At 40.9% G+C, this 27,857-nt stretch overlaps 2 protein-coding genes across 3 annotated transcripts; one reads left to right on the top strand and one right to left on the bottom strand.

Moving 5' to 3' along the window:
* Positions 1-1,708: 1,708 nt before the first annotated feature.
* On the bottom strand, positions 1,709-24,263 carry LOC115133236 (ATP-dependent DNA helicase Q1-like). Its single transcript, XM_029666259.2, is given in 15 exon segments — positions 1,709-2,330; positions 2,333-2,894; positions 6,041-6,170; positions 6,483-6,699; positions 6,873-6,964; positions 7,095-7,233; positions 7,392-7,658; positions 7,770-7,851; positions 8,027-8,193; positions 8,452-8,650; positions 8,752-8,858; positions 13,163-13,342; positions 18,988-19,209; positions 19,903-19,973; positions 24,101-24,263. Coding segments are annotated over 14 exon segments (2,514 nt in total). The 5' UTR covers positions 19,925-19,973; positions 24,101-24,263; the 3' UTR covers positions 1,709-2,202.
* Positions 24,264-24,511: 248 nt separating this feature from the next.
* On the top strand, positions 24,512-27,857 carry LOC115133237 (vesicle transport protein GOT1B-like). 2 transcript variants are annotated; one of them, XM_029666263.2, is made up of 6 exons: positions 24,512-24,688; positions 25,145-25,236; positions 25,556-25,734; positions 25,995-26,076; positions 26,820-26,852; positions 27,057-27,857. In XM_029666263.2, exons 1-6 carry the CDS (start codon positions 24,664-24,666, stop codon positions 27,060-27,062), a joined length of 417 nt encoding a protein of 138 aa, XP_029522123.1. In that variant the 5' UTR covers positions 24,512-24,663; the 3' UTR covers positions 27,063-27,857. The 2 variants fall into 2 exon arrangements, with proteins under 2 accessions (XP_029522123.1, XP_029522122.1); XM_029666262.2 differs by having other exon boundaries at positions 24,515-24,688; positions 26,820-27,857.

The following is a 27,857-nucleotide window of genomic DNA, read 5'->3' as shown; positions in this document are numbered from 1 at the left end:
TCTGTCTTCAGTTACTCACCCGGATCATTTACCCCATTCCCGCCTGGTCGTCTGAGGATTCCGCTACCCCATTGGATCCACCTATTTACTCCCATCAACTCACCATCGCTGCCCGCTACGCCACCTGGATATATCTACCCATTCACATTCACTTGTAAATAAATACTCACCTTCTTCCTTACTCTCCTTGTCTGCTTCTGGGTTCGATTTTGAAAGAACGTGACAAGATTGCGGGTTATGAGTCAACCCGCTTGTGTGTGATCCATGTGTTTGATCACGAAAACCTCATGTTAATGCAAGGTGTAACCAGGGCTATAAATATACCTTTGTTGAGAAAGGGCATTGGCAAGTTTAGAACTTGTGACGTTCTGGTCCCTATCCCAGTGCCTAGTCTACTGCGCAAGCAATTGGGAGGGCACAACAATAAATGTTTTACCTATACAAAGCTGTTCAGTCAAGTAGACTTGTAATTAGTAAGGTTGGAAAACAAAACCTGCATTGGCATTCGAACTGGGACCTTGTGTGTCGCAACCCAACCTCCCTAAAGGTGGCTATTCTTTATTTCTATCACCTGTACACTCCACCCTTTGACCTGTCCATCGAGCTTTCATCCAACCAATCAATTCGCCCCCAACTACCTCGGGGAAACAGTCCGAAAAATCTGATCACAATCAGTTATTTTAATCGTCTAAAAATTTGGACAATATTAGGACGTGTGTTATCACCAGGTATAAACGGGGCTCTTGACTGAATCATGCAGGGCTAAGAACATTTGTATCAATATCAAGCCAAGTGTTATGATTCATCTGCTGTACACTGTAAAAATAAAAAAATCTGGGGTGAATTGAACCAAAATATACTTAATAAAAATCAATGCAAGTAATTTTACCAAACAGGTTAAGAATAAATCCAACTCAATGTAAGTATATTTTGACGATAACCAAAGAGTTGATTTAATTTACTTAATTTTAACATTTTTAATTCTTGCAACAACTTGCCAAGTGGCTCTGTTTTTAGAGGATTGTGGGTAATTAAACATTTGTAGACTTTTTTTTTTACACAATGTTATGTACATGTTTGAAGAAAGACTAGTATATTTATTTATTAAGATTAAGCAGCTTGTTGTGGCATGAGGTGTAATGGATCATGATGAACGGATATCAAAAGTCAGACAAATTGACCTAATGGTGATACCATCAGCACCCTAAATGACAGAGGCAAATCCAGCACATTGTAATGCTTGCAGTTCTACCTCCAATTACTGCAGGTGGATTGAGCACTTAACAATACATGCCAAAGCTGGTAAATGGCAAATTAACAAAGTTAAACATTAAGACATCATCACTGAAAGTAACTAATCAGAAATGAAGTAAATCTCATTCATATTACAGCTATTCTTATTTCCCTGGACTTTGTGTACATTTGAATAACTTATTGAAGTGTTTTATTCAAAAACAAAAGGCAATTGCACCTACTCAATAATAGTGTAAATTGATGCCTTAAATTTGTTTAAGCAGATTCATCCCATTTTTTAATTTTTTTACAGCGTATGTAGATTCAATATTATTTTTTAAATTTAATTATTTTCCAGGTAAGTGCTCTTACTGTGTTTTTGGGGGGTTAATGGAACGCAAAAGGAATTAGAAAATATACCAGAATAGGATGCAAATAAAATAACTTAAAAAGATTGAAATGGTCACATGAAACATTTCTATTTTAAATCAATGTTTATTAATGATAGCTAAAGATTATACTGTGCTCCACAAATGTGAATGGACCTTCTCAAAGCTGCAGCGCAGTATTATAAAACGTATTAGAGCGAATCAAATTCATGAACGTGCACATTGTGGCTGTTAGATTAGGGAATGCTCTAATATATATTTACAAATAATACATTGTGAAAACATTATTCAGTTCAAACTAACCTTTCAGTTCACGTGTGGTAAGTTTATCCAAAACAAAACCATCTCTTCATTCTTTATCTTAGGCGAACAAGTGGTATTGATCCAACAGTAAAATATTACAATCTCAAATTAACTTGGATGGGGATATTCTCTCAGTCCAGAAAAATAGAACAGGTGTTACAAAAAGAAAGTAGACTTGTCTGCCCCAGGGCTCTAGGTCTGGCAACGTGAAACCTGGAAAAGAGAGATACAGGAGTGTCCATATTTGAACGGCAACTGTCCCAGGGAAGGTCAATGGTCATCTTTGCATGAGTTTCCTTCTGGAGCTGACTCGGTTCCACAGGTTGCGTGCCGTCCGGGCGATGGTTGAGCCACGGGGGATGTGCAGGCTCTTTAGTGGCTCTCTGATACAGGCCAGCACCCCGAGTCTGAGCACCCCTGATTCTGCAAGTACTCATGGGAAATGTTGTTTATCTGCCTCAGCTGTTTGCTGTAGTAGTTCCTCAGGTCACAGAGCTCCTCCACTGCAGCCTCGGAGATGGAGACCTGGGAGGGAGAGTTGACCAATGCTGGCCTCTGGTGTTCAGAGTCTGTAACCACAGCTTCTGAGGGAGCTAGGACTGCAGCAAGAGCAGCAGTACAGGGTTTCCTCCGCTTCTTTTGAGGAGTTGTTGATTTAGGTTTAGAATTGCGTTTTAATGGCGGTAATGGGGATTCGCTGTCATTAACTTTCTCTACAATATTGATCTCTACGTCTACTTCAATGGCAGTGGGCTGGGCAGCAGCAGGGTCATTCTGGTCCTCCCGTGTCTGGCTTTCTGTCTGGTCATGGTTCTCGTCTCGTTTCCTGGCCAGATTCTGCTGCTCTTTATGCATCTTGATCAGTTTGTTGTGTCTGGGAGGGGGAGTGCTGCTGTCGTTGGGGGCAACGGGAGGAGGGGACTGGGAGGTCACCACCACCTCTTTAGCTCCACCAGCTAATTGGTCCTCCTGTGGGAGACAAAAGGAAGTGTCAGTGACCCCTGACTTAACTGAAGAAACAATCATATAAAATCGAAGACGGGTTGACTTGGGACTGGGCATGCTGTTATACAGAACCATGTTAGTGAACCCCAATGTTAGTGTAGCATAGCATGAGTTAGTGAAAGCATGCTCCATAATGAATCTACAGCCATGTGTGTAGACATTGACAGGACATACACACAGGGCTGAGTTACGACACAAACCATGAAAGCAGTAACAATGGTTGAGTGTACAGAAATACAGTACCAGTCAAAAGTTGAGACACACCTACTCATTCAAGGGTTTTTCTTTATTTTTACTATTTTCTACATTTTAGATTAATAGTGAAGACAACCTATGAAATAACACACATGGAATCATGTACTGTAGTAACAAAAAAAAAAAAAAAAAAGTGTTAAACCAATCAAAATCTATTTTATATTTTTCAAAGTAGCCACCCTTTGTCTTGATGACAGCTTTGCACACTCTTGACATTCTCTCAACCAGCTTCATGAGGAATGCTTTTCCAATAGTCTTGAAGGAGTTCCCACATTGGCTGAGCACTTGTTGGCTTCTTTTCCTTCACTCTACGGTCCAACTCATCCCAAACCATGTCAATTGGGTTGAGGTCAGATGATTGTGGAGGCCAGGTCATCTGATGCAGCACTCCATCACTCTCCTTCTTGGTCAAATAGCCCTTACATAGCCTGGAGGTGTGTTGGGTCATTGTACTGTCGAAAAACAAATGATAGTGGGACTAAGTGCAAACCAGATGGGATGGCGTATCGCTGCAGAATGCTGTTGTAGCCATGCTGATTAAGTGCCTTGGATTCTAAATAAATCATTGACCGTGTAACCAGCAAAGCACCCCCACACCACCTCCATGTTTCACAGGGGAAACCACACATGCGAGGTTCATCAGTTCACCTACTCTGCATCTCAAAGACAAAGCGGTTGGAACCAAAAACCAAACATTTGGACTCATCGGACCAAAGGACAGATTTCCACCAGTCTAAAGTCCATTGCTCGTGTTTCTTGGCCCAAGCAAGTCTCCTCTTCTTATTATTGGTGTCCTTTAGTAGTGGTTCCGTTGCAGCAATTCTTCCATGAAGGCCTGATTCACGCAGCCTCCTCTGAACAGTTGATGTTGAGATGTGTCTGTTACTTGAACTCAGAAACATTTATTTGGGCTGTAATCTGAGGTGCAGTTAACTCTAATGAACTTATCCTCTGCAGCAGAGGTAACTCTGGGTCTTCCTTTCCAGTAGCGGTCCTCATGAGAGCCAGTTTCATCATAGCGCTCGATTGTTTTTGCAACTGCACTTGACTGACCTTTATGTCTTAAAGTAATGATGGACTGTCGTTTCTCTTTGCTTATTTGAGCTGTTATTGCCATAATATGGACTTGGTCTTTTACCAAATAGGGCTATGTATACCAACCCTACCTTGTCACAACACAACTGATCGGCTCAAACACATTAAGGAAAGAAATTCCACAAATTAACTTTTGACAAGGCACAGCTGTTAATTGAAATGCATTCCAGGTGACTACCTCATGAAGCTGGTTGAGAGAATGCCAAGCATGTGCAAAGCTGTCATCAAGACAAAGGGTGGTTACTTTGAAGAATCTCAAATATAAAATATATTTTGGTTTAACACTTTTTTGGTTACTACATGATTCCATGTGTTATTTCATAGTTTTGATGTCTTCACTATTATTCTACAATGTAGAAAATATTACAAATAAAAAACCCTGGAATGAGTAGGTGTCCAAACTTTTGACTGATACTGTATGACATCATGCATATATAATTACTTTAGGAATAATTATGCATTCTGTAAGGACATCATTCAGGACCAAACATTACGCATGTCTTTAACCTAATTGACATACACATGGTTGTCCAGACAGTGCCATGCCATAGATGCAGTGGGTTGAATAGAGAATCAGGGAACTGTACTTTTTCTTTGGCATCTTCAGAAGGGCACTAGAGGTCTTTCTTGACTTTCTTGCTGACAGGGGAGTTTGTAGCATTGTCATCAGATCTCTTTCCTGCTTTGGTCTTTACCTGGGACACTTTTACCTGTAGGTCATCAACAACAGCTTTAACCTGCCTGTCTCTCTCTCTCTCACACACACACACACACACACACACACACAGCTAAGCTAAGCTAGGTGTGGGTGATAACGTAAGCAGAGAAGGGTTTAAGAATTGACATGAGAACCAGAAACATGAATCATTCCCATATCAAGGTGTTAGGATTGATTATCAACCATTACCAGCACCTTGGTCACATTTAGCAAATGTCAACATGGATTAGATAAGAGCTCAGCAACACCCAAAACCACAGCTGTTGTCCTGCACTTGGAGCCCTGACACTGGCGCCTGTCTGGTATTACGCAACACTACATTGTTTAGAAAACCTACAGCATTAGAACTACAGTGATTTACATATACAGTGATTAGGGAAATCTGTTTTGTTTACAGTAAGTGTGCTAATGACAATCAAGGGTGATGGTAAGAATGATTCTACTCAATATTTAAAATAATAATTAACATTGATAAAAAGGGAAACGCTCTGATTTAGCTGGTGATTGAATAAAACAATCAATCAAAATGACGAAGAAAAAAATATCCAGGTCTTCATCCGCTGGCCTGAAAGGAAAAGAAACTGACAAACATAGTTCACTTACCTGCAGGTAAACAATAGAGGTACTCAGAGCAGAAACAGAGAAGACAAAAAAAACAGATTGAAAGAGCAGAGAAGATGGGGCAAAGACATCGGCGATGAGGATTGAGACGATGAGAAATAGGTTGAGTAAAGTACTACTTTAAAACGGGGAAATAATTACGTTAAACTGAAACATTTCAGTCAGAAGTGCAGAAGGAGAAATAGACAAATAAAATGTGATACGCAGAAAAGATAAGACATCCCAGGATGATGTATTTCAGACAAAAGTGGCTTCCTAGCCTTAGTCTGCACGGATTAGGAAAAAAAAAGGAAAAAAAGTTACCGGGTAGTCAATTATCATATCGATTCCGTGCAGATGAAAGGAGGCCACTTTAGTCTATTGAGATGCACCCAAAGGCCTTCCTGAATGATTTCTGTACCGTTTGCTGTGTAGTACTGACCGTGTTTGCTTCCAGGCCTGTCCTCCTCCTCTTCATGGTGATGGAGTGACTCTGGTTCTTCAGCATTGGGGCCTTACGACCCAGCTTCAGGTAGAAGTAGGTAGTGTATGGAGTGAAACTGAAGTCTTCACTGTGGAGAACATTTTAAAAAAGGGGTAAACAAAGATCAACATTCTAAAAGCAAGTCCATTATGACCTGCTCACAATTCTCTCCAGCCTCCACTCTCGACAACCCTATTTGTCCTTAGTCAGTACCTGGTGTAAGACAAGGATATGTTCTTTTGGGAGGTACTGCCTGAAATGAAAACACATTTTTGATGCAAAAGTCTTTCCTATGATGTGCCCCACTGAATATGCCCTAGGTCATAGGCCTACCTGAGGTAGCCCTGCAGCAGTAAGCATATTGAACTGGAAAAGGGTTTAAAGTTAAGTCAGCCAGTACCTGAGATATCCCTGCAGCAATAGGCTTGTGATGATGGCCTCCACCTCCAGGCGAGACAAGGTGGTGGTCTGGATCATCTTCCTGCGTTTGGCCGGACCCTTCCCCATCCACGCCTCAGTCACCTTCAGGGGGGTCAGCTTCTCGTCCAGAGAGCCCGCCAGCTCCACAATCTGGACCACATCTTTAGCATGCTGCGTGATGTCCACCGTGATGTAGTCTGGAAGGAAACACAGGGATACTAGGTATGAAGACTCAACATAAATTATGCCAGCTCTTTCGATTAGATGGGAGAGTAACTCATGTGCCCAATTCCAATTCTACCCCTATGCCCCTAGCATGCCATGTATGTTGGATTTGAAAAGTGGTATGTTCACCATATTGTACTCCTACCATTGCCACGGCGACAGACATCACACATCTTGTTGCATCCTTCATTATCCCAAACCTCATCAAAGTGAACAGCGATCACTGAGCGCCGACACCTTAAAACAATAGAGATACATTGTACTGTACCCTTGAGATCCTCAAACAGCTATCTACACAACTGAAATGGTCACAAGTAATCTAGTGATGTCAATGAGAGCATTGTGACTGGTCCAGCTCAGTCAGTACCTGTCTACGTTCTGACAGTAGTCGACCATGGTCAGCAGCTTCTGTTGTCCTACATTCTCCATGACAACCATGGTGCTGATCCTGAAGATGTCGTTGAAGCCAAAGTACACAATGCAGTCAGCCGGCTTATCGTCTCTGCCTGGAGGAACGGAGAGAGGATCATGTTAAAAGATAAGGGGAAAATAAATTAGGAGTTAAGAGGAAGAGTTTAAAAACTGGGGAGTAAAGGGATCAGGTGTTCTTAAATTATCACATTTTTGAGTGGGGGAAGAAGGAAAAAAAAATAGAGTCGTCTACCTGCTCGTCCGCTCTCCTGATAGTAGTTCTCTATGGACTTGCTGATGGTGTGATGGATGACAAATCTGACGTCAGGCTTGTCGATCCCCATCCCAAACGCCACAGTAGCTACCACCACCTGGATCTTGTTGTTGGCCCATTTGCGGTGAACCCGTGACTTGTCCTCTGGATTCATGTTACCGTGGTATGGATATGCATTGATGCCTTTCTTCTGTAGGTCTGTTGACACCGTTTCTGCATCCTTCTGGGAAAACACGTACACTATCCCTGCCAAAATCAGAAGCATAACACCTCAAGTCTGGATAACAAGCTGCTGATGTTTAAAAAATGTGACAAACTGAATGCTGAACTATTCTTTGTTTTTCCCTTTCAAAGTACCTGACTGGTCCTTATATCTCTCTTTGATCAGTGCTGAAATGTCACTGATTGAATCAACACTGTTCGAGTCTTTAAGAAGTACCTGCGAGACACAAAAACAGTACAGATCCTCAATACTTCAGTGCAGAGACACAGCGGGAATCTTAACAAGCATCCCCTTTAGCAAAACAAGTGTGTGTATTTTTAAAGGTCAAAAGAACAACAGGTGTTTGCCAAGCAGGTGGCGGCCAGGTGTGTAAGGTTGCCATGACGCCCACCTCGTAGTAGAGGTTGGTGCGGTTGAAGGAGGCAGTGAGTGTGACTGGCTCAGGGACACACAGGATCTTCTGACAGTCCTTTAGAACACTGCTGGTTGCTGTGGCAGTCAGCCCTAGCAATGGAACCTTTGGGAATTGCCTCTTCAGGATCCCCAGGAGCTTGTAGTCTGGCAGGAGAGGAAGGGTAGTTGGCTATCAGCCCCACACAAACCTGAGCATACTACTTAGAATTAAGCAATCTAAGTGGCATGCATAAAGATACATTGAAGTGTACTGTTTAATTATGAGGATATCCTTGTTTGGGTATTGTTTGGGAATTCTACAATGAGTGATTTGTTGGAGTAGCCCTTTACCTTCCACAACAAAGTAAGGAGACTAATAAAAAGTAAGTAGCCCATATACAGTACAGTTGTACGGTCTCTCACCAGGTCTGAAGTCGTGTCCCCACTGGCTGCAGCAGTGCACCTCGTCCACAGCAATACGGCTAAGCCTTCCTGCGTTGTAGGCCTTCTCCAGCCTCGACATCAGCAGCTTGCTCTTCGCTATCTTCTCTGGAGTCACATACAGCAGCTTGAAAAGCGATTTGGTGTCCGTCATCCCCGCTAGGACCATTTTAGCATGTTCCTGAGGTACACAGCAGAAGTCTAATAAAACAGAAGTCCTAAAAGGTATAATCAATACCAGCCAAGTGTCAATATGTCAAAAATGTTTGTGTTGGTTATTACCTTACTGCTGGATGCGTTGAGAGAGACGGCGTCAACGTCAATGGACTTTAAATACATGAGCTGATCCTCCATCAGAGAAACTAGAGGAGTTACGACCAGAGTGAAACCTGGAAACACACAAACACACATTAAAATAACACTGCAGTGAGTAATGGCTGCAACCATCTGCGATCAGAGCTTTAAAGTCAGACCAATTTAGTCGCATATGTGACCAAATATTTTGCTGTGTGACCAGGAGTTTTATTTTGGGAGCACAATGCGCCTAGGGGGGAAAAAATCAAAGGGAAAAAAAAATCTCCCTTATAATAATAGTTGTAATAAAGGCTGTACCGTTGTTTCCAAATTCCCTAGAGAAAAAGGGAGTGCAGATTCGTTAGCATCATTGTTGCTCCATTACCACAGCGAAAATGGCTTACTTCTAGAACAACCTGGTCAAAGGATCTGACCCATATTACCAGGGCAACATTCTTACTTTCCTATAGCGGATCACATTTTATATTCATGAACCACGTCATGGGCCGTTCTAAAGCTATTTGCTTGTCGTTAACCATTTGTTTACCTCATTGGCTAGCTAGCTAACACCCTGGTAACTTCACCAGTATATCCAAACATCTGGGGGAACAGAAAGGAAAATAGATAGTCATTCAGTCATTGCTCTCCTGAAAAAGCTATCTCCTGCATGTCATCACAAACCTGACGTTCTTAAAGATAGTGTATAGTTCTAAAATGTAATGCATCTCAATTGGAAAACAGTGCTTTTACATAATTTAGAAAAACGAACATTCTCCAAATGACTTTGTAATTCCAATGACAGGTATTCGTGTCAACATTTTAACTTTTGTAATAAACAAATGTCTTTACAGTGTTACATATTAGTTTCTAGGGCACAACGTGTGGTTCAAAAGTAATTAAAAATTCATAGGCTGTATCTCAATAAAATAAAAAAATCGTATTTTCTGGTGCTCCTAACTTTAAGTTGGGAGCACCAGTGCTACCAAGGATTTTTATTTATTTAGAGCCCTGTCTGCAGTACGTGTTTGCACAGCACACACATCATGACTGTCCTGTGAGGATCACAATAGGTCAGATCAGCTTAGCAATGGCTGACAATAACCAGACCCTTTCCCACCCGCAAAGGGGGGGGTTTGACACCTCCACACCCCATCGTAAATTTAAGCAGGAGAGAAGTCTCTCTCTACCCTTTAATATCAACCAAAGGAATGACTTAGTTCACAGACACTTGGGGAATGGTTAGTGGGGAGATGAAGAAAACTAATGTCATGTTGTTTTTCATTTTGCGATGTTATTAAAAACTGTAACTTGGAAAGGATGCCCCCTTCATCTGTCAAGTTCCCATCCAATGTGTTGTGCAAATTATTTGAAAATAAATATGAAACTATTTTTGTTAAGATCGGAGATTTTAGGAGTCGTGATACAACTTCTAATCATATCCTTTACACATTAAGTAGCCACGCCTCGAGGGAGTTCAGAGAGCTTGTTAGCATGTAACAGTAACATCCCTTTTTACCAAGAGTGCATAAAGGCTTGGAAGAGGAATCAACCTTTAGACCAGGAAACGTGAGGCGGAGAGCTACATGTTTGAAATGGTTGAAACGTTCAACCACAACACGAGGTGAAGGAAATTAACTCACCTACCAGACCAGGACACCAATCTGTAGCTGCGTGTGAAAAGTGATTTGAAACTTTGACTATCTACCAGAGGTGGAGAGAGGAGAACTCCCCTCCCAGACAAATCACTGGCACAGCTAAGAGGAAGTTCTGAGGTAACACTTCATGGAGACTGGACAACTAAGAAGGACATTGTGACCTCTGGTGGAAAATCAGACCATGTACAAGTGGCTCACAGGAAATGCCCACCAACCCTCTCCAATAAGGCTTGGTTCCGACAGAGATAAACAACGAAACAAAGCATTTCACACGTAAATACATTCATGATTTCGTACTCCAAACAGGTTGCAGTTCGTGAGCAAACTATATGATTAAAGTTACGACAATCGAAAATTATGTCATGGCTTTAGAAGCATCTGATCTGGCTAATTGACATAATTTGAGTCAATTGAGGTGTACCTGTGGATGTATTGCAAGGCCTACCTTCAAAGTCAGTGCCTCTTTGCTTGACATCATGGGAAATCAAAAGAAATTAGCCAAGACCTCAGGAAAAAAATTGTAGACCTCCACAAACACCTGAAGGTACCACGTTCATCTGTACAAACAATAGTATGCAAGTATAAACACCATGGGACCACACAGCCATCATACCACTCAGGAAGGAGATGCGTTCTGTCTCCTAGAGATGAACGTACTTTGGTGCGAAAAGTGCAAATCAATCCCAGAACAACAGCAAAGGACCTTGTGAAGAAGCTGGAGGAAACAGGTACAAAAGTATCTATATCCACAGTAAAACGAGTCCTATATCGACATAACCTGAAAGGCCGCTCAGCAAGGAAGAAGTCACTGCTCCAAAACCGTCATAAAAAAAGCCAGACTATGGTTTGCAACTGTACATGGGGACAAATATCATACTTTTTGGAGAAATATCCTCTGGTCTGATGAAACAAAAGTATAAATGTTTGGCCATAATGACCATCGTTATGTTTGGAGGAAAAAGGGGGAGGCTTGCAAGCCAAAGAACACCATGTCAACCATGAAGCACGGGGGAGGCAGCATCATGTTGTGGGGGGGCTTTGCTGCAGGAGGGACTGGTGCACTTCACAAAATAGATGGCTTCATGATTAAGGAAAAATGTATGTGGATATATTAAAAGCAACATCTCAAGACATCAGTCAGGAAGTTAAAGTTTGGTCGCAAATGGGTCTATCAAATGAACAATGACCCCAAGCATACTTCCAAAGTTGTGGAAAAATGGCTTAAGGACAACAAAGTCGAGGTATTGGAGTGGCCATCACAAAGCCCTGACCTCAAACCTATAGAAATTGTGGGCAGAACTCAAAAAGCGTGTACGAGCAATGAGGCCTACAAACCTGACACAGTTACACCAGCTCTGTCAGGAGGAATTGGCTAAAATTCACCTAACTTAGTGTGGGAAGCTTGTGGAAGGCTACCCAAAACATTTGACCCAAGTTAAACAATTGAAAGGCTGTCACGCCCTGGTCGAAGTATTTTGTGTTTATCATCATATATTGGGTCAGGCCAGGGTGTGGCATGGGGTTTTTGTATTGTGGTGTGTTTTGTCTTGGGGTTTTGGTGTGTATGTATTGGGATTGTAGCTAGTTGGGTGATTCTGTAACGGTTTTCTAGGTGTGGTGAAGGAGAGTCGGACCAAACTGCAGCGTGTAGATTGCGATCCATGTTTAATCAAAACAAACGTAACACGAATCAACACAAACACTACAAAACAATAAACGTAACGAAAACCGAAACAGCCTATACTTGTCAACTAACACAGCGACAGGAACAAAGACACTAAGGACAATCACCCACAAGACACTCAAAGAATATGGCTGCCTAAATATGGTTCCCAATCAGAGACAACGATAAACACCTGCCTCTGATTGAGAACCACTCCAGACAGCCATAGACTTTGCTAGATCACCCCACTAGCTACAATCCCAATACATACACACCAAAACCCCAAGACAAAACACACCACAATACAAAAACCCCATGCCACACCCTGGCCTGACCCAATACATGAAGATAAACACAAAATACTTCGACCAGGGCGTGACAAAGGCAATGCTACCAAATACTAATTGAGTGCATGTAAACTTCTGACACACTGGGAATGTGATGAAAGAAATAAAAGCTGAAATGGATCATTCTCTCTACTATTATTCTGACATTTCACATTCTTAAAATAAAGTGGTGATCCTAACTGACCTAAGACAGGGAATTTTTACTAGGATTAAATGTCAGGGATTGTGAAAAACTGAGTTTAAATGTATTTGGCTCAGGTCTATGTAAACTTCCGACTTCAACTGTAAGTGTGTGTGTGTATTCTGCATTATTATTTAGTTAGCTAGTAAATGTGTAGTAGTGAATAATGCTGGGGTTTTTGCAGATCCAAGGTTACAATCGTTCAGAATGAGTATTTGATAAGAGGTAGTGTTTAACAAGATGACTGTTTATCGATGTTATAGACCTTAGGAGTTTAATTTGGGAGATGGTAACGCTGTAAACAACTTCTTCCGTGGTGCCCCAAAACCTAATGAGTTAATTGCTACATTATTAATTTAAAATAAGGTAACAATTAAACAGTTAGTGGATTAAATAAATAATTAAAGTAAAAAGTCACGATACACAATCATTCAATGAACTGTAACATTAGGCTTTTCAGTATATGCACGTCACCTGGTGTGCATGTGTGTCTGCATCTATATACGCATGTATGAATTTTGTGTGTGTGCGCCTTTGTGCATTCTCCCCTTACCCTCAGAGCAGACTGCAGGTAGCTGATAGCAGAGGCTTTTCCCTCGTCCAGTGGGCATCACTAGGAAGAGGTCTTTACCAGACATACTAAGGTTGATGGCCTTCAGCTGGAGAGAACGAAACTTAGAGAGCTGGAACGCATCCTTCAGATTCTGCTGCAGCTCTGTAGACCACGAGAAATCTAGGTTTGGAAAGAAAACATTCAAGCATGTCAAAATACAGTACAGCAATATATTCAGCCTTCAAGATTGTAGCCTACCTAATAAAATAGCACTTCGGACACAACCTACATATTTATTCTTGCTGTAATTGAACTGTGTGCTCAATTCAGCGCCTTGAAAGATTGCCCATCTTTATTGGATGTGAACATATCAGACCAGAGTTTATTTGATTATTTGTTATTGAAATATATATTTTCTAGGTAGTTGTGTATTTTCAAATAAATGTGGCCGGAATCAAATACTTCTATTGGAAGTATTTTAATTTCCGAAATAGACTTTATATTTGAAAATATTTTCAAATACTTTTTCTAAATACCTGATTTAAATGAATGGGAGTGTATTTGAGTCAATGTATGAGTATTGTCAAATACATATCAATATTCAACTACTTGTCTTATCAAAAAAGAAATATCTGAATACCTACTTAGAAATGTATGTGAAAGTAGTTGAGATTTTTAAAATAGTATTTGAACCCAGGTCTGGAACATACTACGCACACAGCAGTGTGTTTGTGCTTCTTAATTCATTTAACTAAACACACACACACACACATATATATATATATATATACAGTTGAAGTCGGAAGTTGAAATATATTTGGCTAAGGTGTATGTAAACGCAGTTTCACAATTCCTGACATTTAATCCTAGTAAAAATGCCCTGTCTTAGGATCACCACTTTATTTTAAGAATGTTAAATGTCAGAACAATAGTAGAGTGAATGATTTATTTCAGCTTTTATTTATTTCATCACATTCCCAGTGTGTCAGAAGTTTACATGCACTCAATTAGTATTTGGTAGCATTGCCTTTAAATTGTTTAACTTGGGTCAAACGTTTCAGGTAGCCTTCCACAAGGTTCTCACAATAAGTTGGGTGATTTTTTTGCCCATTCCTCCTGACAAAGCTGGTGTAACTAAGTCAGGTTTGTTGGCCTCCTTGCTCGCACACACTTTCAGTTCTGCCCACAAATGTTCTATCGGATTGAGGTCAGAGCTTTGTGATGGCCACTCCAATACATTCACTATGTTATCCTTAAGCCATTTTGCCACAACTTTGGAAGTGTGCTTGGGGTTATTGTCCATTTGGAAGACACATTTTCGACCAAGCTTTAACTTCCTGACAGATGTCTTGAGATGTTGCTTTAATATATCCACATACATTTTTCCTTAATCATGATGCCATCTATTTTGTGAAGTGCACCAGTCCCTCCTGCAGCAAAGCACCCCCACAACATGATGCTGCCACCCCCATGCTTCACGATTGGGATGGTGTTCTTTGGCTTGCAAGCCTCCCCCTTTTTCCTCCAAACATAACAATGGCCATTATGGCCTAACAGTTCTGTTTTTGTTTCATCAGACCAGAGGACATTTCTCCAAACAGTACGATCTTTGTCCCCATGTGCGGTTGCAAACCCTAGTCTGGCTTTTTTAAATTGTGGTTTTAGAGCAGTGGCTTCTTCCTTGCTGAGCGGCCTTTCAGGTTATGTCGATATAGGACTCGTTTTACTGTGGATATAGATACTTTTGTACCCGTTTCCTCCAGCTTCTTCACAAGGTCCTTTGCTGTGTTGTTCTGGGATTGATTTGCACTTTTCGCACCAAAGTTCATCTCTAGGGGACAGAACGCATCTCCTTCCTGAGCGGTATGACGGCTGCGTGGTCCCATGGTGTTTATACATGCGTACTATTGTTTGTACAGATGAACGTGGTATCTTCAGGCGTTTGGGAATTGCTCCCAAGGACGAACTAGACTGTGGAGGTCTACAATTATTTTTTCTGAGGTCTTGGCTGATTTCCCCATGATGTCAAGCAAAGAGGCACTGAGTTTGAAGGTAGGCCTTGAAATACATCCACAGGTACACCTCCAATTGACTCAAATTATGTCAATTAGCCTATCAGATGCTTCTAAAGCCATGACATCATTTTCTGGAATTTTCCAAGCTGTTAAAAGGCACAGTCAACTTTGTGTATGTATATTTCTGACCCACTGGAATTATGATAGTGAATTATACGTGAAATAATCTGTCTGTTAAACAAATGTTGGAAAAACCACTTGTGTCATGCACAAAGTAGATGTCCTAACCAACTTGCCAAAACTAGTTTGTTAACAAGAAATTTGTGGAGTGGTTGAAAAACGAGTTAATGACTCCAATCTAAGTGTATGTGAACTTCCGACTTCAACTGTACATAAGACAAAAACATATTTCCTCCAGTAATAAAATATATGTAACCCAATTTAGGTGAAGTCTCCTCCTTCTCTCTAAACATTACATTAACTTCATGCCTAACAATAAAGACAAGTGATACGGGCAATAAACTGTTCCTTCTCCCATAATGTGACCTGACCTGACCTCGACCCCCTTCCACACAAATCCACAGCTCTCCACCCTTATCAGTGCCTGCCAACACGTGATCGTCTTCCCTGCACTCTGTACATTCATTCTAAGCTTAATAATTGCATTCACCATATACATTCCTCCTACAGATAACCATTAACTTCTGGTGTAAAACCCTAGACTATGCACCCCTCATGTCTCTAGTATAACTGAGGATTAACAATATTTAAAATTCAGTGAACACCCCTTCAAATTAGTGGATTCGGCTGTCAGCCACACCTGTTGCTGACAGGTGTATAAAATCGAGCACACAGCCATGCAATCTCCATAACCAAACATTGGCAGTAGAATGGCCTTACTGAAGAGCTCAGTGACTTTCAATGTGGCATTATCATAGGATGCCAGTTTTCCAACAAATCAGTTCGTCAAATTTCTGCCCTGTCAACTGTAAGTGCTGTTATTGTGAAGTGGAAACGTCTAGGAGCAACAACGGCTCAGCCACGTAGTGGTAGGCCACAAGTTCACAGAACGGAACCCCCCACCCTCATTAATGCTCGTGGCTAAATGGAAGCAAGTCCCTGCAGCAATGTTCAAACATCTGGTGGAAAGCCTTCCCAGAAGAGTGGAGGCTGGTATGTCAGCAAAAGGGGAACCAACTCCATATCAATGCCCATGATTTTGGAATGAGATGTTCGACGAGCAGGTGTCCACATACTTTTGGTCATGCGCACAGTACTACATAGAGCCATGGCTGATGCTGATGCAAGCAGTAGAATCAGATAAAATACACCTTATGGAATAGCAAGGACTGTAAAGAGACAGGCAGACACACAATAAAACACATGGATGTTGTATTGTAAATATAGGAGTGGCGTAGAGGCCTGAGGGAACACACTAACTGTATTGACTAAAGTGTTATGAAATGTAATGTAATATTTTAAATTGTATATAACTGCCTTAATGTTTCTGGACCCCAGATAGAGTAGCTGGTGCATTGGCAGGAGCGAATGGGGGATCCTTAGATATAGCTCACAAATACACAAAAACGAAATGTCCTTGTTTTTTTGCACATTGTGTTAACATAACATCAAATTGATGTGAGAGATACGTAAGCGTACAGGGGCCCATTATCAGCAACCATCACTCCTGTGTTCCAATGGCATGCTGTGTTAGCTAATCCAAGTTTATCATTTTAAAAGTTTCGGTAGAAAACCCTTTTTGCAATTACGGTCACTTAGAAATGTCTGATTTGCAATTTTTTTAAAGAAAAGCATCACATTTGTGGGTTTTAGGTCCATTAACATAACATCAAATTGTCTATTCTTGTTGAGAAATGAAGGCTATTCCATGTGAGAAATTGCCAAGTTGAAGATTGTAAATTACTGTCTCTAACAGATTGAAAGTGGGAGAGTGCACAACTGAGCAAGAGGACATGTACATTAGTGTTTAGTTTGAGAAACAGACGCCTCTCACAAGTCCTCAAATGGCAGCTTCATTAAATAGTACCCGCAAAACACCAGTTTCAACGTCAACAGTGAAGCGACTCCGGGATGCTGGCCTTCTAGGCAGAGTTCCTCTGTCCAATGTCGGTGTTCTTTTGCCCATCTTAAATTGTTTTTTTTGTTATTGGCCAGTTAGAGATATGGCTTTTTCTTTGCAAATCTTTGAATAGGAGTGATGGTTGCTGATAATGGACCTCTGTACACCTATGTAGATATTCCATTAAAAACTAAATCTGCCGTTTCCAGCTACAATAGTCATTTACAACATTAACAATGTCTACACTGTATTTCTGATCAATTTGATGTTATTTTAAATTTCTAAGTGACCCCAAACTTTTGAACGGTTGTGCACACACACACACACACAATGTACAAAACATTAGGAACACCTGCTCTTTCCATGACATAGACTGGGGATGTTAAGATAACTCGGTTAGCCAAAAATAAACCTGACCGGTCATGCTTCTCGATCAAAAGGTTAATTATCATAATTTGGTGGAATTAAAATTGCCGCATGTATATTTTCGTTAGTCATTATCCATTTGATTTATCACACGTGCACAACATACAGAGCCTAGTTTGAGGAGCAGAATAGCCTACCACCTGTCAGAAAGAGTTGCACCTCAAAAAGACTGTAGGCTACTGGAATAAAACCTGCTTTTGTAAGCCCAGTCATTGTAAGCCCATCATAATTCTAAATGCAATTGCGTGTTAATTTGTGGCCACGATTAAAAAGGAGCTATTTTTATTTCTCAAGCAACTCGTAAAGCGTGCCTCCCATTCGGATGCATACTGTAGGCTATAGCATGCCAACCATTGACTATCAGTGCGTCACCCACCACTTTGCAATGTGAGCGTGAGGCAGATAATAGTTTGAAACCTGAACGTTTTACTTTTCTTCGCATTAGGTGCCTACTTTAGAACGATGTTTTCCTCTATTTGCATTTGGGCAAATGTTTGAAAATGTGGTTTTATTAGCTGCTTCATTACAGGAGTTGCATGTTAAATCGCCTTTTGACTGTAAGACAATAGGCTTGTTATTGTTGCATGTTTCCATTAGGCTTTTAATGAAAAATGTCCAGTCCTTGTACGCATGCATAGTATCAGAGAGGAAGAGGCGACGAAGCAAGAGGTTTCACTCTCGACAAAAATCTGTCCAAAATTGATATGGGATTATTTTGGGCCTAAACTTGTCCCTGCCTTCCCGTCTTGGGACGACTCCCATTGTTAGGGCGGGAAAAACAAGTATCTCGTCATTATATACAGATCTCATTATATACAGAAAATTTGCATCCCTAACAGACTGACCAGGTGAATCCAGGTAAACGCTATCATCTCTTAAATCCACTTCAAACAGTGTAGATGAAGGGGAGGTGACAGATTAAAGAAGGATTTTTAAACCTTGAGACAATTGAGGCATGGATTCTGCATGTGTGCCATTCAGGAGGGTGAATGTTAGTAGATGCCAGGCACACTAGTTTGAGTGTGTCAAGAACTGCAACGCTGCTGGGTTTTTCACACTCAACAGTTTCCCGTGTGTATCAAGAATAGTCCACCAACCAAAGGACATTCAGAAAACTTGACAACATTCACCAGCATCCCTGTTGAATGATTTAGACACATTATAGAGTCCATGCCCTGACAATTTGAGGCTGTTCTGAGGGCAAAAGTGCAACTCAATATTAGGAAGGTGTTCTTAATGTTTTGTACACTCAGTGTATATTGTACGCATGTGCCACATCCTATACATTGTAGCCTCTACTGTACCATCATTCTCATAGCGCAGCAGCTCCTGCTTGGTCATTGCAGGGCCAGCTCCAGAGCCTGAGGAGGATCCAGAGGGCTGGGCGGAGTCACATGCCTCCTCCAGCTTGCGGAGCAGCCGTTTCCTCCTGGAGGTCAGGCTAGCCTGCTTCTCCAGCAGCTCAGCTATCTGCAGCTCCACCACCTCCAGCTCTGCCTCCACAGAGTCCAGCTCTGCCTGCACATCTGGGGAGGAGAATATTAACAAAAAAATAAAAACAATTATTTAACAAAGATTTTGTATATGCTTACGATGGAGCAATCATGTAACACACATGCCCCTCTGGTAGGGAGGAGAACAACAGGCTAATCACCATTTTAACTTTTAATTACTTTTTCCATACACTGCAGTCAACATTCTCTACAGTATCTAGGCCCTACATATAAATAATATAGAATATGCATTGAACACACATGCACAAAGACAAGAGTGGTACCGTGAATCAGAAATGGAAAACAGCAAGCGCACTTCTCTTTCAAATGCTTTGCTAAATCCTTGTAGATAAACACCATACATATTTGATGGCCAGGGCCTAATATCAATCCATTTCAAAGTTTGCCACAATCTGCCCTGGTTAGCTTTCCTGTGGGACCAATGTCATGCGATCCTACACAAGGAGACTGTCAAGTCTGACACCTCCAAGTCACTAACGACCTATGTTTCACAGGTAGGGCGCTAATGGTGTCAGACACGTCAGTCTCTTACAGTCACCCCTACACCGTCTGGGGGAGGAGCACCCGTCCCTGTGGACTCTCAAAAACAGTAACATATCCAATACCTTGGATGATGAGATCCAAGCTCAGCTCTGTCTGTTTCTCTATGGGGTTTGTACCATACTTTTGAGGAAGGGGGATAGAAATGTGAGATCAGTCACTTACCATTGGCACTGTCACTGTCCATTTCCAAGGTAAATCTACAATCCAATCAACCACCTTGCAGAGTTAACACTCTGTTGAATAAGGGGGGAAATGTCAGTGTTATGCAATGTAGCTAGCAAGATAGTGTCTTCAGAAAGAATTCCCACCCCTTACTTTTGTTGTGTTACAGGCAGCCTGAATTTAAAAATGATTAAAATGAGATTGTGTGTCACTGGCCTACACACAATACCAGACAATGTCAAAGTGGAATTACGTTTTTAGAAATGTTTACAAATTAAAAGCTGAAATGTCTTGTCAAAAAGTATTCAAACCCTTTGCAATGGCAAGCCTAAATAAGTTCAGAAGTAAAACGGTGTTTATCAAGTCACATAATAAGTTGCATGGACTCACTGTGTGCAATAATAGTGGTTAACATGATATTTTGAATGACTAGATCATCTCTGTACCCAACACAAACAATTATCGGTAAGGTCCCTGCAGTCGAGGAGTGAATTTCAAAAACAGATTCAACCCCAAAGACCAGGGAGGTTTTCCAATGCCTCTCAAAGGGCACCTATCAGTAGATGGTCTCATCTCCTTCATTCCTCTGTGCACCTTCCCATTTACACCACAGATCTGTATATAATGATGAGATACACGTCTCCACCCTAACAATGGGGGTCATTGTCCCAAAAGCGGAGAGGCAGTAGACAAGATTAGGTCCAAAATAAGCCCATAGAAACACATTGGCTTTATTTTTTGACAGATTTTAGCGAAAGTCAAACCTCTCGCTTCGTCTCTTCCTCTATGGTTTACACACACACACACACCAAGACCCTGCCTCTCATGCCAACAAAGATGAGAGATCACATCTTCCTCTCCGACAAGCAGTCTCACTATTTGCATTTGAGGTTTGGTCCAGCAGAATAAGACATATGGAAACCAAAACACATTGAGACATTATTTTTACTGTAATAGAGAAGTTCAAATGTTTTTCAATAAAAAAAAGTTGTCTCAACTGCTCAAATTGCGCACAGAGTAGAATACTAAAACGAGAGTATCAATGTACATAGATTCTGGAAAATGATTGCTCAGTTTGTCGTACGCGGCATTGGGGTACCACGTACCGCTAGCATCATTTTAGCCAAAGGCTGTTATTATACTAGCTATTTAGTCTGATTTATAAATGTGCAATAAGCATAAAACACAATTCTATGAGGAATTGGAAACTCGTACTCATTCTGAGAAATAAGGTAGGCCACTTGATTTTAACATCTGAACAAAGTGGACATGCAAACATGCTTTTCAAACAGTTGGAGACAGAGAGAAGGTTGTGTTCATAACAATACAACTGTTCAACTCTGTTAGCTAGCAAATAGATCCAAGTTGGCTAAACTTTAAATACAAAGATTGATGATGAGACCTGTGTTAATGTTCTATAGCCTAATGCCTTCTACAATAAGTTAGTCATTATTAGTGAATGTGCATTATGCATAATTCTAGTTACATTAGTGAAAAGAAAATGGGGCGTTTTCATAGGCAGACTTGAAAGCCAGATCACTGATTATTGCAACGACAAAAAAAGCAGGTTAAACTATTTTGATAAATTAATTCAATTATTAGTGGTTTTTATGGTTGAGGAAAGGCTTATATTTAGCCTAGGTATAACATCAAAAGCCCTGAATTCATGACATTATTGCTGATTGTTTGAAATGCTGTGTATTTGACCTTTAATAGTACAACAACCCTTAGAGAAAACTTGTATTTTTTTTTTTTAAACGAGAATCGCCCATAAGTTAGAAGGAAAAAAATAGAGATATGATTTTTAGGCCATATCGCCCAGTCCTACATGAGGCCAATGGTGACTTTAAAACAGTTACAGCGTTTAATGGTTTTGATATGAGAAAACTGAGGATGGATCAACATCACTGTAGTTAATCCACAACACTAACCTAAATGTCAGAGTGAAAAGAAAGAAGCTTGTACAGAATAAAATATATTCCAAAACATGCATCCTGTTTGCAATAAGGCACTAAAGTAAAATTGCATAGAATGTGGCAAAGAAATTAACTTTATGTCCTGAATACAAAGTGTTATGTTTGGGGCAAATCCAACACAACACATCTTGAGTAGAACTCCATATTTTCAAGCATGGTGTTGTCTGAATGTTATGGGTATGCATGTCATCGGCATGCATGCTTACTAAGACAACATTGAATGTTCCTGAGTGGCCTAGTTACCGTTTTGACAAAATGGCTTGCAAATCTATGGCAAGGCTGGAAAAAGGCTGTCTACCAATGATCAACAATCAACTTGACAGGGCTTGAAGAAATGTAAAAAATAATAAATGTGCAAATATTGTACAATACAGGTGTACAAGCTGGAGACTTACTGAGAAAGACAGCTGTAATTGCTGCCAAAGGTGATTACAAATGTTAGATTTTTTTGTGTAGCGTTGGTTCCACTTTTCTGGGCTCTGTTATTTACAAATAAGGAACACTCAAAATGTGCACTTATTAATCATAACAATTTTTATCAAAATACAGCTGTAGACAGAAGTCAAAGATCAAACATCAGACATAAAACTGATGTCTCTCCTGAGTTCTGCCCCAAACAAAATAAATATTATTATATATATTATATACCCGAGATCACACCTTATGGTATGATCTCCTATGTCAAACCCTGCATGTGCAGCTAAAAGAACAAGTTATTCTTAACACAAGGTTTCTGAGAACCTGTCTCTGCAGTATGCAAATCTGCCCTTGTTTCAAAGAAAAACAGACGCTGTCTCTGTCTGGCTATCACCCTCAGTCCCTTTTCTCACCAACGCGGGGCTGCGAGTTTTGGCAGAGAGCTAGACACAAAGGCCTCAATATTCAGCTATACAGTGAGCATAAGTACAATGGCACGTAAGCAAATGAATAACAACATAATCAATGGTGGGAGTCTTTAGAAGACTCTATAGTAGATATTACAGTATTTTGTGTAGATATTTGACAGAAAATGACAATTAAAATCCATTTTAATCTCACCTTGTAACACAACAAAATGTGGAAAAAGTCCAGGGGTGTTAATACTTTCTGAAGGCACAGAGAACGCATAGCCCCTCGTTGATTATCCCTTACATATGCAATGTTAAGGGATACAGATTGTAAGCAATGCTTTACATGTTATTTACAGTGCCTTCAGAAAGTAGAACGAGTCCCGGGTTGAATATCCCTTTTACACCATGGCTATAATTTAACACATTTGCCGCTAGAAATGTGTTCAACATTCACTGAAGCAGCTAGCAAACTTACTAGATAGCTACAGTAGTTGCTATGGTTACCAAACAAACAGACCCGCTAGTTTAGCTAATCAAGCCATCAGTCTTAGCTTTCCATTATGAAAATCGAATTCAACAATGCCAATAATGTTTTCAATTCGACTATTGCTTTCAAAAGCAGCTCAAACATAGAACATGTAATAATGAACTATTGCCATTGAATTCTAGCGTGCAAATATACTGTGCATCATTTAATTTTAAACAATAAGGCCCGAAAAGGTGTGGTATATGGCCAATATACCACGGCTAAAGGCTGTTCTTAAGCATGACTAAAGTATGTTCTTACCACGGCACAACGCAACGCGGAGTAACCTTGTTATATTGGCCATATATCACAAACCCCCGAGGAGCCGTATTGTAACTATAAACTAGTTACCAATGCAATTAGAGTAGTAAAACTAAATGTTTTGCCATACCCGTGGTATATGGTCTGATATACAATATACCATGCATAAAATACACGTATAATCTATCCATACATGAACAAGCGGTTTCCTTGAGCTTTGACAAGCAGGCCGGAATGTACACATTCATTGTGTAAAGTAAACGGACATGTGTGTGAACCGGGAAAGCCCCCACCCGTCCTCTTCCTCCATGTGGCTTTACTCTTTGTCTTATACTTTTCTTCATCACATTAGATAGCTAGCCAATGATAGTTAGATAGCTAATAGACTACCAATAATCAACCACCCTAGCAGTACGATAACAAGCCTCCATCGGGAATCAGCCACCTGCTCCAAACAGCTAACGTTAGCCAACATAGCCGACCAGCTAGCAAATTATACTTCAACTTTTTGACAGCTACATATTTGGCGAGCCATTAATGATACTAACGTGTGTAACGAAATTATGGAAAGTAGAATTGATATGACAAAGCAAAGCAACACTCACCGTTGACCATTCACTCTCCCTACTTCTTGAGTTTGCACTGTTCATTTGCACTCGCTTTTTTCGTGATGGTTGCTCCACAGCTCCCGCCGGTGAAAAAAATAATGTTGTGGAGACCAATCAAATTGCGGTTGCTTTCACTATCTCCACGTATGGGGTACATTCAACAAACCAACTGCAATCAATGCTGAATCAATGTTTTATTTTATTTAACCTTTATTTTACAATACAATACAACCTAGAATACATTTTCCATCCGGAAAATGGACAAGTGTATGTAGGCAGGGCAGATATTTTCCAACAACTACCTAGTTATATTCAGCAGAGAAGTTCTCTCCTTAACCTTTTCACCAACATTTTTGATACAACATTTAAGAATGTTGAATGCCCCCCTGATTTTGTCCGGAAGAATAATCTTTCTAATGTAACCAAGAAGGCGTGTTTCCGGAAGACGTGGCTAGTGCTACAGTGGCAGCTGTTGTAATAGTAATTTAACTTGTATTTTAGTACAGTACAATTAACAGTGTCAACTTGTAAATTTTACAAGCTGTTGATTCATTGACAAAATGATCTCTCTAACGGACTCACAGAGTAAGGCGATTTCTATTTTATCTAACGGCTGTTGCTGCTGGCCAACTTGTTCCAGCTCTCTAGCTAACGTTAGCAAGCTAGCCTCTCTCAGCTACATTACTAGCTAAATTAAGCTAGGCTATTCTTTTATGTGAGGAAACCAGCTAGAAACAGCTAGCTAGCTGTTTTGCTAGATAGAGTGACCATTGAAAGCTAACGTTAGCTAGCGAATTAATGACATTAATTCTGAGCCAGATGGCTGGCAAGGGAGCGATGACGTACATTGAAACCACAGGAGGTTGGTGGCACCTAATTGGGGAGGACAGGCTCGTGGAATGGTATGTTGGATGCCATCCATTCGCTCCGTTCCGGCCATTATAACGAGCCGTCCTCCCCCCAGCAGCCTCCGGTGATTTGAAACGTATTAACGTTAGTGTGCTTGGATACTTGAAATAATGTGATTCCTTTTTCTTGCAGAGATCGGAATGGGACTTACAGGCTTCGGTGTGTTTTTCCTCTTCTTTGGAATGATCCTGTTTTTTGACAAAGCCCTCCTTGCAATAGGAAATGTGAGTGATTTCATCATCACCATCCACAGTTCATATTCAGGATGTTTGCCTACCTTCTGCAGCTACATACATGAGGCTTATGTTTTGCTATATTTATTGGATGTTGGTGTGATCTGCAATTCCATTATCTCTGAGTGACACTGAAGAAACACACAGCTGCAGTCAGAGCTCCTTGCTTGAGGGTTAACAGTTCACCCTCTATCAGTGTGTGCCTCTCTCTCTCAACAATCACCACCTTATAGAGTAGTAATTGTGAAGTACTCTGTCATTGTCAACAAACATTGACATTGTCCGTTCCCTGTCCCTTCTGTCTCTTTAGATCTTGTTTGTGGCTGGCCTGTCGTTTGTGATCGGTCTGGAGAGGACGTTCCGCTTCTTCTTCCAGAAACACAAGATGAAGGCCACCAGCTTCTTCCTGGGTGGAGTGTTGATCGTTCTTATAGGCTGGCCCATTGTGGGAGTGGTCCTGGAGGTCTATGGCTTCTTCCTTTTATTCAGGTGGGGACAGTACAGTACAGGCAACAGGCTCAGTTTGTTAAGCTTATCTTTAGAATAAGATCTAGTCTGGAGGGAATCAAGCCAAACTTTGTTTTATCCTGTCAACTGTGTCTCGCCCCCACCCCCTGTTGAGTGCAGCCCCCATTTAATGCAAGGGCTTGCTGCGTGTAAAGAGTCGTAGTCCATCATCATGTGCTTGCTGTTATCAACTAACTCTCTTTCTCTGCCCCTCTCTCTGTCTTTCTCTTTATCTTCTCCAGGGGTTTCTTCCCAGTGGCAGTAGGCTTCATCAGAAGGATACCCATCCTGGGCTCCCTGCTAAACCTCCCATTCATCAGTGGGGTGAGTACAGTGATGTTGGGTTAATTCTGAACGCCGGTTGTGGCGAAAAAGTAACGCTCCTATAGTTTCGATGTATTTTTCCCGGTGGGTAAACTGTGTTTACTTGCGTTTACCCTCCACTGCACCACTGGGTGAGTAAGAGTATGGGAACAGGAGCTACAATGCAGTGGGTGCTGTGTGGGCTGAGGTGGTTACACTAAAGACAACACAGGGTCCACTTTGTTTCTGACAGTGGTTCTGGAAGGCTGTAGTGTCTCATACAGTGTCACTCAATCTTCTCATATAAGAGCGTGTGTGTGTGTGTGTGTATATATGTTCTGAGGTGTATGTTCGTGGAGTCACTTGTTTTGAGGAGAATGTGTCTCTCTCTTTAAAGCCTTCGTAATTAACTCTGAGGACAATCCGCAGTCTTGGTCAGTCACTGCAGATTTTCACTTGCATGTGAGCATGATCCACATCTGTTTATAATGTATGTTATATTGTAATGTTGCCTTATGCCTGACCAGAGTAGGGAGCCATTGGTATTGGAAGTAATTTATACTAGGACACCAGCAACAGCATTTATCCTTCACACTGTTTTGTATAGTCTACTCAGTCACGTCAAGCAAACATTTCATTTCCCGTGTACAACTATGCACTAAACGTTTTAGTGAAGCTTGTATATGTCATCTATTTTGCTCTACTTTGCAAAGGGGACAGTAAACTGTTGACTTATATTTGTTTATTTTCTCTCTCTCTTTCAGTTTGTGGACAAAGTGGGAGAGAGCAACACCATGGTATAACAGTGACTTTTTGTTTATGAAGAAAATAAATCTCTATTATATTTATGATACAGAGGTTCTCATAAAGCCACTTAACCCCCATTGGTCAATTGCTTACTTCCAACAGTTAGCTAGGTCATTTTCATGAGACTTTGTATATGAAGACCTCTTCCCATTTAAAGGGAAAACTGTCTGCTTTTTTGTATCTTGATTCTGCAGTTTTAAGGTCCGTACCAGTCCTGGTTGCTACGGGCGACAGTTACTAATGAATCTGGAGTTGGTTACGATGGCTACCCCAGAATGTTTTACATGTCGTTGTTGAATGCTGCTCTCCTCTACTGGAGAACTCCCCACGAGGAGGAGAGTCCCTCTAATGGACTGAAGAGAAGCATTTTGGCTCTCTTACTCTACTATTGAATGTACAGACAAACTCACCATGTCATCGCCTCTGAAGATAGCCTCTGGACAATCTCAGAAGAGGTGTGGAGGAGAGCTAGTCCTATTATTACAATGTAGATGTGGCCAGGGGGTTTTCCTAATGCTGTGCTGTCTTGCCAAAAATGAACTAGGGGTTAGCAAGATGGCACAAACAGATCTCAGACCATGTTAGGGTTTCTTGACAATATGACCAGGGAAAGCTCAAAGCCGTAGTTATAGGTGGTTTCCTGGTCAGGTATTGGAAAGACTCCTGGTCTTACTTATGGTGCCTGTACTTTCTGGACTACAACTTGAGTCCTGTGAAAGAAAATAGGTTTACTTTCCTTTTCTCTCACGCCTGTTATGAGTACCAGATCTGGCAGTTGCATATTTTCCCCTTTATTTTTCTGTAATTTCTGTGTATGACTGGATGAGAACTTCTGTAGATTTTGTTTTGATTTTTTTTAAAGAGCTACATTTGAGTTGGAATTGTATCAATCTAAACTATAGGAATGGAGGAACTGAATGGAATGGTTATATGTGAAATGACAATGGTTTGACAATGTTTTGTCTGACACTTTTGTAATTACACTTTTAAAAGAA

This window comes from Oncorhynchus nerka, linkage group LG8 (assembly GCF_034236695.1).
Source record: "Oncorhynchus nerka isolate Pitt River linkage group LG8, Oner_Uvic_2.0, whole genome shotgun sequence".
Lineage (NCBI taxonomy): Eukaryota > Metazoa > Chordata > Actinopteri > Salmoniformes > Salmonidae > Oncorhynchus > Oncorhynchus nerka.
Note: the sequence above shows the minus strand (reverse complement) of the source record. Positions and strands in the feature narration are given on the sequence as shown.